At 34.6% G+C, this 13,611-nt stretch overlaps 1 protein-coding gene across 3 annotated transcripts in view; it reads right to left on the bottom strand.

Annotated features, from left to right (window-relative positions):
- Positions 1-874: 874 nt before the first annotated feature.
- LOC145985276 (uncharacterized) overlaps positions 875-13,611 on the bottom strand; it is a 39,299-nt gene continuing 26,562 nt past the window's right edge. For 2 of the 3 annotated variants that reach the window (XM_083119095.1, XM_083119094.1), the window contains exons 10-11: positions 7,753-8,522; positions 875-1,169 (exon numbers count right to left, since the gene is read on the bottom strand). In XM_083119095.1, the coding sequence (XP_082975221.1) occupies positions 1,029-1,169; positions 7,753-8,522 (911 nt within the window). In that variant the 3' untranslated portion in view covers positions 875-1,028. The remainder of the gene's footprint in view (positions 1,170-7,752; positions 8,523-13,611) is intronic. The other variant, XM_083119096.1, reaches the window with a different exon arrangement.

Here is a 13,611-nt window from a genome sequence, read left to right as displayed (position 1 = left end):
AATTTGTGTAAAATATAAAAGAAAGTTTGCATTTTGTATAATTTCCAGGATAATTAGACTCCGCGAAAATGTCTAGCGGCATTTTTCCGGCCCCGTTTCAAAGACTAATATGCCGGAGAAATATCGGCTGGTATCGGTAGATGAATTCCAACCGATACTTTCTGATACCAATACATAAGCATTGGCTCAGCCTTAGTGAAAATGGAATAAGGCTGAAACTACCTACGCTGACATTTTATGTTTCATTGATTATTGTCACATTAACATGATGTTCAATTCAATGTTATAACTGAATTTTGTTATTTCACAGAAAATGATTATCCTTTTTGGTAAGTGAACAATGATATACAGATATGTGTTGCACTGTGATCCAATATTTTTAATTGCTTAGGCATGTCTGTCAGCATATGAATCCATTTTACATTTCGGTCTGTTTATATTGCATACTTTCATACATACTGTATTGGAGTCTTACATAATAATATATAGAATTATGATTTAGAATTGTAATTGCATAGAGTGGTTTACTTCCATGAGGTTCTGAAATATGGGATGTTGCCAATCATTCCACTACGAGTGTGGTATGCTCGAGCATGGGAAACTCAAACAAGTTTGATCGAGCAAAATTGGTCCCATGCAGCACTAATAATGAGTATAGTTTCTACCACTTTACTGTTATCCACATGAAAATTAAAAATAAACTGCTTAAGTTTTGTTCATTTTTGTAATTTGTGATTTCTTATGGCTAACCATTTGAGACTTCTGATTGCCTACAAACCCTACCAGTGGCCAGGTAATATTTTCAGCGAAATTTCTTCTCACTTTACCAGCCAGGTATGTGTTAATAATTCACAAAAAATTGACAACATATATAAGAATTCAATTTATTTTACTACTTACAAAACAAACACTTGGTCCTGTACAATAGATGCAACATATTCAAAAAATTCACAAAACATTCCCATTTGTTGGAAACATAATGATTAAGACACAGGATAGTTACACTTTAGATAGTTTGGTTTTTCAGTCTATTTATGTGTTGACGATACACTGTCATCTTCATCTAAACTTTTCAAGTCCCGTCTCACCTCTTGCTGCACTTGCTGCCACTTTGCTACTAATGAAGAGACACCTTTCTTCTTCAGAGCCAGACCTGGGGCCAGCTTAGTCTGCAAAAGACATGTAGAAAAAAATAATGAGTATTTTTGCATGTGAAGCCAGATTGTAGTTATATTAACATTTCCCCTTGCTTACTAAAAATAACAAATTTTAGGGATGGACCAAAATAAAATGGCCAACACCAGTAAGTACAGACATAAAATTCCACATGGTTCTTGAAGAACCTGAATGGTTAATTGACCTCCTTAATAAATGTATGTTACCAGATGACTTTCTTGCAAAAGAAGTTGCACATTTAGACATTGGAGATGGACCTACAGTTTTTCCTTGATTGATTGATCTAGTTTATTTTACTTCACTTTTCTGTCTCTTTTGGCTAATTGTGAAGATGAGGATGAGTGATGATATTGATGAAGGGACATTAAAAAAAATACCCATACCCAGGCGAGGATTCGAACGTGGGACCCCTGGTGTCTTAGTGTGTTGTGTTAAGCACTCTGCCATGGACGTCGGTGGCAGGACCTACGGTTTAAAGTGTAATCCCAACCATCACTTGTCCTCATCAGGAAAAGCAAAAGTAACAAACAAAACACACAAATTCATTAATTGTGTGCAGGAAAAGTGGGATAGATAACATGTGATTTACTGTCTTTATAATCTAATTAGTGAAGATGACTATGCAGCACATTAACTTTGTACTGAACATTTCAAACTGCAGCAACCTCAAATATCACCACCTTAAGACTATCGGTATCCATATAGGCACCACACAACTGCAATAAATATGCAATAACAAGGAATACAATTTAGTCTCGTTATTAAATATTTGTTAATTAAGGAGTTAGCAGTTTTTTTTATAAATGTCTCCTCTTCTTCTAGTTCTACATTGCTGATGTACTTGCATCACCTTCTATTATAAGGAGCAAGCTCAAATGTACTCTATCATGCTCAAGCTTTATAAAATCCAGCCACAGACTAGTGTTCCATGATTACTGACAAATTTTCAGCACTTTGTTACTTTGTCACGGATAGAATTCTCAAAACAGACCATTTCCTCTGAAGACAACAGCACTCTTGCCAAGACAGAAATATATATGCTTTGTGCTGCCATGGATATTTTGCCGAAGAGATTCCATGGGTGCAAAATGCGAATGTATATCAATGTTTTGCATAATTTAAATGTACTATTGACAAAATTTCATTCTCAATTGAACGGCATTACCTAAAATATGTCTCAGTTATTATGACCTACTGTATACTAATTGTTAGAGGCATGCATATTTCATTTTTGACTAAAACATGAAATGTGAAATAACACATTCTAAAGTTAATTTTTCATGTTTCTGAAAGGTGTGAGGTGCATTTTCTTACCCTGTTTTGTCACGAAATGATACGAAATGAACTGCAAAATGCGAAATAGACTCTTAAACATGAAATTTACTGTTTATATACCGATGCGACACTTTCTGAAGTCTGAAGTATCCTTTGAGTTATGCAATTCACGGAAAATTGATTAATTCTGCTGTAAATATTTGAGAAGCAAAAATGGACTCCTTTATACAGGAATAAACTTAATATGTATTCTGGTAATGATTTAATGTGCTATTAGAAGGGATATGTTTATTTTGTGTAATAGTGCAGTTTTTAAATCAAATTTTGGATTATATGCACATTTTTAAAACTAAAATGCAATTTTATTCGTATTGGGGGTTAGGCGTAGAGCTGACAACTCTGCACTGTAAAAACACATGTCAAGAAACAACAATATAAGGCCATGGATGTTCCCAAGGTAAAATATTCCGGAGGTAAAATAGTCCCCCGTTCGGATCTCCGGGTGGGGACTACTTTGGGAGGTCTCTGGACTAAGGATAAGATCTGCATTAGGAATAAATATATTAAATTAGGCATCTGGAATGTTCTGAGCCTTTACCGGCCTGGGGCATTTCAGTGTACAGTTAATGAGATAGTTAAGTATAAATTAGATGTAGTAGCTGTCCAGGAAGTTAGGTGGCCAGGAGAAGGGAATTGTAAAACTAAAAATTATACTTTTTTCTATGGTGGTACTGAAAATCATAATTTTGGAACAGGCTTTTTTATAAATAATAGAATTATCTCGGCTCTTAAAACAGTAGAATTTATTAATGATAGGATATCATATGCAGTTTTACAGGGTAGGTGGTGTAAAATTATTTTAATAAACATACATGCACCAATGGAAGATAAAGATGATAATACTAAAGATGATTTTTATACAGAGTTAGAACAGGTCTTTGATAAATTTTCTCAGTATGATATGAAAATTCTGTTAGGTGACTGTAATGCACAAATTGGCAAAGAAGAGACATTTAAACCCACAATTGGTAAAGAAAGTCTTCATGAATTAAGTAATGATAATGGTATAAGATTGATTACTTTTGCAACCTCAAAGAATTTAATTGTGAAAAGTACCACTTTTAAACATAAAGATATCCATAAATATACCTGGTCTTCTCCAGATGGTAAAACTCATAATCAGATAGATCATATTCTCATTGATAAGAGAAGGCATACTAGTATAATTGACGTTCGTACACATAGAGGTGCTGACTGTGCCAGTGACCATTATTTAGTAATTGCTAAATTAAGAGAAAGACTCTCAGTGATAAATCATAAGCAACAAAATCTAAAAGTTCTAAAATTTGATACAGGAAAGTTACTGATGAAAGAATTAAGAAAGATTACCAAATTAAACTGTCAAATAGATTTGATGTTTTGCAGGATTTAAATGATGATGAAAATATAAATGAAACAGACGTAAATAAGAATTGGGAGCACATACGTAATGCAATAGAATCAGCAGCTAAAGAAAGTATAGGATACCATAAACAGAGAAAAAGTAAGCCATGGTTTGATAATGAATGTCATAATCTAATAGAAATAAGAAATCAGGCTAGACTTAGGTGGTTAAATAACTCTGATGATACAAATCTAAACAATTATAATAGAATAAAGCGAGAAGTTAACCGCACGTTTAGAAGTAAAAAAAGAAATTACTTGAAAACCAAAATTAACGAAATTGAAACAAACAGCAAAAATAAAAATATCAGAGATTTATATAAAGGTGTAAATGAGTTTAGAAAGGGGTGGCAACCTAAAGTAAACTTGATAAAAGATAAAGACGGTGATTTTCTAGCTAACCCAAGTGACATTCTAAATAGATGGAAGAACTACTTTAATGAACTTTTAAATGTCCATGTAGGAGATAAATCGGAAGTGAATGAAGTACACACAGCAGAACCTTTAGTTCCAGAACCTAACTTGACTGAAGTTAAAGATGCTATTAAAAGGCTAAAGAATAACAAAGCACCTGGCATTGATTTAATACCAGCTGAGTTAATTAAATATGGTGGAAATTCATTAATATGTCAAATTCATAAATTAATTTGTTTAATATGGAATAAAGAAGAAATCCCTCAACAGTGGAAAGAATCCATAATTGTTCCTGTGTTTAAAAAAGCTGATAAAATGAACTGCAATAATTACCGTGGAATTTCTTTACTCTCAACAACATATAAAATATTATCTAACATTCTTTTAACAAGACTAACCCCATATGCTAATGAAATTATAGGTGATTATCAATGTGGATTTAAACATAACAGATCAAATTTTTCACATCAGACAGACACTTGAAAAAAAGTGGGAATATAATCAAAATGTCCATCAGCTATTCATTGATTTTAAGAAAGCATATGATTCAGTCAAAAGAGATAAACTATATAATATATTAGTAGAGTTTGGAATACCTAAGAAGCTTGTTAGTATGATAAAAGTATGCACCAGTGAAACAGAAAGTAAAATTCGTGTGGGTATTAATATGTCTGACAAATTTACAATTCATGATGGGTTAAAACAAGGAGATGCATTATCTCCATTGCTCTTTAATTTTGCCTTAGAATATGCTGTTAGGAAGGTAAAAGAAACTAAAGAAGGACTAAAATTAAATGGTGTGACTCAGTTGTTAGCATATGCAGATGATGTAGACTTACTGGGGGATGATGTGAATACAATTAAGAATAATGCTAAAATATTTTTCAAAACTGCTAAAGAGATAGGTTTGGAAGTTAACAAAGAGAAAACTAAATATATGCTTACAGGCCAAAACCAAGTGTTAGGTAATAATCAAAATCTAATTATTGATAACAACTCGTTTGAACCAGTTTCCAAATTCAAATACTTAGGAGTAATATTAACAAATGAAAATTATATTAAAGAGGAAATAAAAAGTAGGCTTAATTCAGGAAATGCATGTTACTTCTCTCTTCATAAACTTTTGTCTTCTCGTTTAATATCTAAGAAACTAAAAGTTAAAATATACAAAACAGTAATTTGGCCTGTAGTATTATATGGATGTGAAACTTGGTCCCTTACATTGAAAGAGGAACATAAATTGAGAGTATTTGAAAATAAGATTCTTAGGAAAATATTTGGACCTAAAAGGGGATGAGGAGACAGGTGAATGGAGAAGGTTACATAATTTACAACTACATAATTTGTATTCATGTCCAGATATTATTGGAATAATTAAATCAAGAAGAGTTAGGTGGGCAGGCCATGTGGCACGAATGGGAGAGGAAAGAGGAGTTTACAGGATTCTTGTTGGGAAACCTGATGGCAAGAGACCTGTAGGAAGGCCAAGACGAAGATGGAGGGACAACGTTCAGATGGACCTAAGGGAAATCGGTAGGGATGGAAAAGAGTATATAGATCTTGCTCAAGATAGGGAAACATGGAAGGCCTGTGTTGCTGCAGCCATGAACCTTCGGGTCTAAGAAGGCAAGAGAGTTAGTTAGTTAGTTAGATATATATTGCTTTTTCACCTCTATAACAGCAAAATTTCATTTTATTTACAGCTTTTGAACCCGAAATTGACTGTTTTTGTACCGAAATTTTGCTTTTTTATTTACCAAAAATGTGTGCCTCTACTAATTGGTCAACATTAATATGAAACAGGGATGTACCTATGAAATGGAAGAAGGTAATATATAATACACACTATATACCAATAATTATGTATGGCCCAGAGACTTGGACATGACAGAGAGACAAAAGAAAGATGCAGGCAGTGGAGATGAATTTTTTAAAGAGTATATTGGGGAAGACTAGAAGGGATAGAATAAGGAATGAGGCGATCCGGTAGGCAGTAGGGGTGGTGAAGCTCCAGGACAGAATAGATCAGGCACAGAAGAGATGGTTTGGACATATGAAGAGGATGGATGCAGAAAGACTACCAGCAAGAGCTTACAATGCACAAGGAGTGAAAATAAGGCCAAGGGGGAGACAAAGATGTCGGTGGAAAGAGCAGATAGTGGAGAGTGTTAGGAGAAGAGGACAAGATTGGAACACCATGGAAAGAGAGGAGTGGTGGAAGACCAAAAGAAAATGGAGAGGCTTGACTTCTATGCCGGCCCAGCCAGAGGCAGGAAACGGCGAAGGATGATGATGATGAGAGCACAAGAGGCTTAACTAGACTTTCATGGAAATGGAGTTACATATGTAAAAGTATCAACATTTAAGTGCTAGAAGTAAGTATATCCGAAGTTTGAAATTCTTGCGCATACAGGCACCACTATGTTTGTACTACATCAGCTAAACATAGTTACTTAAATGTACCTTTTTCTCAAAACTATCTTGAATGGAGTTATGCCACATGTGATCTGAATCTCTCAAATATCCCAGAATTTATATATTTTTACCACTCTGATATTGTTCTTACATATATAAAAATGGAATTAGACTGGATAATAAATATAGCATGTCAGATATTATTCACCACATAAATGTCCATTAAAAAACTTTTTTTCCATGTACTTGGCAACACTCGGTACTATCAAGCATTGCAGCAAAACAGTAAAAAAGTGAAAATGGCAATGGTGTAGGAAAAGGCAATGTGTGTGTTGTGGTTGTGGGAAACAAAATCTCCTGATGCCTATAGATTTCTTTATGTGGGGTTTCGTGAAGGACATCGTCTACAGCAAGAAAGATACGGACTTGATAGAACTGAAGTCCAGGATTGAGGAGGCTGTGGCATCATTCACCGTGGATATGATCTGCAATACGTGCAGTGAATTAATTCATCAATAGACTTGATATTGTGAAGTCACTGAAGGTGGCTATGTAGAGGTTTCTTAATAATGAGAAGTATGTTCACTAAAATTCTTTGAGTCAATGAATGTAATTCTATGTCTGTTGTTTCCGAGTAACATTCTACAGTATGGACATCCTGTACATTTCTAGATATATACATACTGGTGACATATATTTATTAAAATGAAGGATTTATCATTCAGGCTGTCCTTCTACGTAAGATTTGTGCACTATTAGTTATAAACAAATTTTATTGTTACATTAAAGTCGTGGCCAGGCTGCAGAATACCATTTTTCATACTGTTCTTGTGTTTTTTTGCAGGAATGATCAAGTCAGGATGCATCCGAAGTAACAGGAAACTGATTGAATTTATTGATGAAGTTTATATTACGAGACTTTTCTGCCACTTTTGACTAATTGTGATGAGAAGTAACAATAAATGCATACTAGTCTTAATTAGTACAACTTATACTTACACTAACCATGTTAATGTTACTAAACGTTACCTTCTTTTTCTTCTTTGAAGGTTCTGGCTCTTGGCGACTGGGTTGTTGCATCTCAGGTTCCGGAGCATTTGAGGGTCCTGGCACTGGATCAGATGCACCATTTTGATCAACGGAACCTGCTTGTGGTATGGAACCAGACGCTTCCAGAAATGCTAGATCCGAATAGAACGAGGCCAGTTCAGCACGCAGGGCATCCTTCCTTGCAGGTGGACGAGCGATGACGTGACTCGGAAGAGCCGATGCTGCATACACAAGAGAGCTATTAGATTCAACACCGCTAGCCCCGCTGCTGCTAGAAGATACAACGGATCCCTGATGTGCAGGAAGAGCATATGCCACACTCGGGTGGCTGGAGTTAACGGTGGTCAGGGGTTCTCCATCAATATCAGTAGAATCTGGTGGCGGTGGTGGGGAACTTGGGGGTGGCGGAGGTGGTAAAACTGCAATGGAAGGAAACTGTGATGCCACAAGAGGTTGAGTTGGTATTGGAGGTATCGGGGTAGATTTTGGTGTCACCGAGTGGGGTATGGTTGCTACAAGTACCTCCATCTCCAAGCCTGGAGGAGGAGGCTGGACACTGTCTGCAGGAAGAGGTGGGTGAGGGGGTGTAAACTCTGGAGGTGGGGGTGGACTTAAGCCTGGAGGTAAGGGTGGGTCATCTGGAGGAAGAGGTGGTAGAGAGGATATTTCTGGAACTTTAATGACATCTGCAGAGCTGCTTGATGATCCTAATGGTTTTTTAGTTTTGGTGCTACTTGATGATAAGAGAACTGTTGGGACAAGAAAAGAGAATATAATTATAAATAATTACCTTCTTGCACATGCATAATCTATGAAACTCGCACATTGCTAATTCTATTCATGTAATATTGTTTTATTCTGTGTATATCCACACCATTGACATTTACACAATAGGCAATTAAATTTGGACTTTCAATAAAATGTACTCAATACCCCTTTGTATGTTTTATGCATGCAAAAAATTATTGTATCAATTGATTATTATCACAGGTGAAACTATCATGTGCCATTATGCCACAGTATTATTTCAAAATTATAAGCTTTGCTCAACCATATTCTGGAAATATACACTTATTCTTTCTGCCGAAAACCCATTTCTGGCAAGGGTTTAGAAAAGTAACCTGATAAAGCCCACTGTAACATACTACAGGGTGATTCACAGAAAACTAACACATTTCTTTCCTAATTTATTTCAACAAGAATGTTGCTAAACACAATTTGTTATGCCACAAATGTAGAGATAACTTTGGGAAATTACTACCCTCTACAGCAAATGCTGAAAATGTCCTCCCTGCTGCTCCAAGCACAATGCAACACGTCGTTCCATGTTACTGGCCGCTCATTGAAGAACGCTGTTGTCAATACCATTTGCGCAGTCTTGTTGAAAATATCCTTGACTCAGCTCTACATCATCCAGTTGCTCCACAAACTCCATGAAGATGCGGCAATTCACAGTCACTTCGAAAAAAATTGATCCCACTATGCTCCGTGTGGAGATTGCGCACCAAACCCAGTAACATGGAAAGACGTGCTTGGAACAGCAGGAATATATTTTCAGCATTTGCCGTAGAGGGTAGTAATCTCCCAAAGTTACTCTACATTTGTGGCATAACAAATTGTGTTTAGCAATATTCTTGTTTAAATCAATTAGGAAAGAAATGTGAATCACCCTGTATATTCATCATTTGGAGATTAATAAGCTCTATTGGACTTTTTTGTAAAAGTTTTCTTAAACTGTTGACAATTGTTGAACCTCACAAGTATTTTAAGTAATCATTTACAAAAATTTCTGAAAAAAATAAATTAGTTTTGTTGCAAAGCTTGGTTTTGCAACGTAATTATGGGAAAAATTAATACAACTGATTAAGTATCTTCAGGATGATGATGTGATAATGTTTGTCATATTGTCATCACTACCTAAACTAACTGCATTCACTACTACTACAATCTACAGTAATCCAAAAATAAAATCTTATTAACACTGCTCATACATGTTGAAATCTCGCATGGAAAAAGTTCCATGTTAGGTCATAAGCTACAGCAACGTAGGTAGCAAGCAGACCTTAAAAATTAATTGGTCAAAGAACAAGAACAGCAATAAAGAAACAAGAAACTTTTCCACACAATATTTTCACCGTGTTTATTGCAACACACCATAGTTGTTGAAATGTCTCTACTGTGAGTATTCTCGGGATAAAAGTGGTCATAGTGCGGCAAAGAGGACAAAAAAGTGGTCAAGGTTCTGGATAAACACAAAGAAACTTTTATGTTATCTCCCTCACAATCTTGACAAGTCGTGAAGATGTTCACGTGTTGCTCACATGCCTCTTTGCACCTCATCAAGATTGTGAGGGGGATAACGTCCAAATTTCTGAAAATTTTTCTGGGAACTATATCATAAAATCGGTGGAAGATTGTGAGTTAGTCCCACAACATGACATGTTAGGCCCAAAGGCATTATATTTGGACTAGGGCTGAGTTGATACCAATGCTGATGTATTGATATCGGAAAGTATCAGCTGGATTTCTGGTATTTTGATTGTTTGCAGAGTCTGTAGAAATGCCACACGACATTTTCCTCCAAGTCTAACTGGAAGTGAAGCAAAATTAGAAGTCAATGATTTTGTACCAATATTATGGGAAAAAAATGTATTTTGTACTTACATAACAGGTATTTCTTATATTCTGATGTAATTCATGATACCAAGAGAAGTGAAGAAAACACTCATTGTCAAAAATTCAACCCTGCCAATTGCCTTTGCACTACCAAAAACTCACAAACAGGGAACTCCAATACGGCCCATCATTGCAACTTTCACACATCCTGAATACAAACTATCCAAATATTTAGTTGAAAGGTTTGCTATAATTAAACAACAAACACCATTCAGTGTTAAAATGCATATGAAGTGAAATAGAAACTAATCCTAGTGTCCCCATTAGAAGGTTCCACAGATGCATTACACAGATGACTTATTGAGATGAAGGTTAACCCGGTAGAAGCATTGGAAATGGTTCCATGGTTTACTGTATGTGCAAATTACAATTTCTTCATATTTGATGGCAAAATTTATCAGCAAAGTAATCATCTATCAATGGGAAACCCAGTATATCCAGAATCATCTCCAGCATTCTCCTTTATTACATCCAATTATTAATCACATAGGTGCAGATATCATACTCTACGTCAGGTATGTAGATGATGTGCTAATTATTGCTTAAAATGAGAACACCATCATCGACGTATTTAAATTGTTGAATGAATTACACCCTCCCATAAAATTCACTTGTGAACCCATGAATAACAATGTAGCTAATTTCTTTTTTGGATCTGAAAATTAAGACAACTGACACAACAATTCAAACATCAGTCCATAGGAAAAAAACTAGCAGGGGAAAAATACAGCATGTCCACAAAAACATTCTGTGATTATAAACGACCACAAAATTTTAATTATGTATATTATGAAATTTATGCAGATACCATCGAAAGAACAGCTCAAAGAATTTTAGCAGATGTGTAATTGTTGGCGTTAACTACGGCAATAGATGACATAACAATAAAAGAATGAAAAGAAGGAAAAAAAATCTTTTGAATGTTGTAAATGGCATTGTTGTTAGAAGCAAATTGTGTTACTGTTGATGTTTACTGGATGTTTAGGTTTGCATTTAAGTTCAGTGTGAATTCTGTAGCGAATGCAAACCTAAACATCCAGTAAACGTCAACAGTAACACAATTTGCTTCTAACAACAATGCCATTTACAATAACACATTAACATTTCAAAAGATTTTTTCCCTTTTTTTCACTCTTTTATTGTTATGCCATTTATTGTTGTAGTTAACGCCAACAATTATACATCCGGTACAATTCTTTGAGCTGTTCTTTCGAATGGTACCGGCATAAATTTCGTAATATACATAATTAAAATTTTGTGGTCGTTTATAATCACAAAATGTTTTTGTGGACATGCTGTACATCCAGAACATTCTTGGAGTATAACAATGGATAACGTATTTTTTATATTTTTTTCCTGGGAACACAAAAACTATGTTCTAATAATAAGGATATCAAAAATGAAGAAGAAAAGCTTTTTAACATAGCAAAAGAAAATGGCTTTCCCACTAACAGAATAAACCAAATCAAAAAACAAGTCACAAGAAAACTAAAGGAAAAGAGAAAAACGGCAAAGATGAGAAATCTGTTGAAAAGAAATTTGTTTGTATTTCATTCCACAAGGTACATAAAATTGCAAAATTTTATAGAAGATTTAATTCCAAAATTGTTTTTAGATCACCAAGAACTTTGGAATGTACATTTAATGAATGCAAAATGAGAAAATCTGTACCAGATGTGGAAACCACAGGAATATGTAATACAAGTTGTTCATGTTCAAAGGATTATGTAGGACCAACAGCAAGTAAAATCGAAATAACATGGCATGCACACGATTTGGACATTATAGGTTTGTCAGCTCACATCATCGAGGAGAAGCATATAATTAAAAAGAGTGACAGGAAAAATAGATTTGAATGTCTGGGAAGCTTCGTTTATTGCGGAAGAACACTGGCATAAATTAAATCATGAAAATGGTAACACAGACCCACTATGGAGTTTTCTTCTTCACAAGTCACCATCTTTAAAATTTAATGTAACGGAATACAAAAATCAACTCTGTGACAGCAATGATGATTTTGAATTGCCTGATGATATTTGGGATTCATAATTTTAAAAAAAATGTGATCAAAATTTTTATCTGGACTGCTTGTTTCACAGTCAAGTTGCTATATTACAACAATTTAACATAGGCAACATCCATTGTATAACTGACTCTTTTTTTGTTAAAAATTTTTAACCATTGTTATAATTGCATCTTTAATCACACTAAAAATAAATGTCTGATGAAGGGTGCGTGTGTTCTCCTGAAACGTCACAATGAAAACCTGAGTTTTTATGCTTGTAATAACCATAGACTACAAGAGAAATAATCAAACTTCTGAGTCTTACAATTCTTTTGCAACCATCTGGGTAACAACAGTGTTCATTATTACAAACTACGATTTACACACAAATGTGTAATTAAATAACATTTTACTCATTCCCCTTCCATCACTTTCAATTTTCTTACTACTCCCTTAACTGCACATTACTGTATGCTTTTTTCAACACAAGAATATTTAGAAACAAAACTTGGTCTTTAATAAACGTCAATCTCGCTGATCATGCACTAATTAGATTACAGCTAAGCTGAAACCACTTTGATACTGGTAACAGTGCCATCACACACTCCTACGAATTTTGATATTTAAGGATAGCAACAATTGCAAGATGTTCGGAATATATATAAATATTAATACGTAAGTATTCCATTGAAACCATACCAAATCAATCTATCAGTTTTATTTCTAAGTTGTTTCTTTTTTATTTCACATATGAGAATATCTGAATTTTAAAATAGCTGTTTTAACCTTAAATGCCACACCTAATATTCCCAGTGTATGAGTCAATGTAGAGCATGTTTTCGGCAGGAAATTTAAAATTATGTAAGGTTTTAAATGAAATTTTATAACTCAGAAACTAGGAATGCTAGAGTTATAAATTTTATCTAGTTTTATTCAGTACAGATTAGGCTATAAGCCTATGGTAGAACAAAAGCCAACCTTTCCATTTAGCAAATAGTAGTAGAAGAAGAAAATATAAGAGGAAAGAAAACAAAAACATTTCTTTCTGAAAATTGAACATTGCTGGGCTCTCATGAAGGCAACACTAAGATGTGAGGGTTCAAAATGGTATTTGCATATTGTCTGATATGTTTTTCATTCTCGTGGCAAGCATTGCG

Source organism: Lepisma saccharinum, chromosome 3 (assembly GCF_977018435.1).
Source record: "Lepisma saccharinum chromosome 3, izLepSacc3.1, whole genome shotgun sequence".
NCBI classification, from domain to species: Eukaryota; Metazoa; Arthropoda; class Insecta; order Zygentoma; family Lepismatidae; genus Lepisma; species Lepisma saccharinum.
This window is presented reverse-complemented; position numbering and strand designations above follow the sequence as displayed.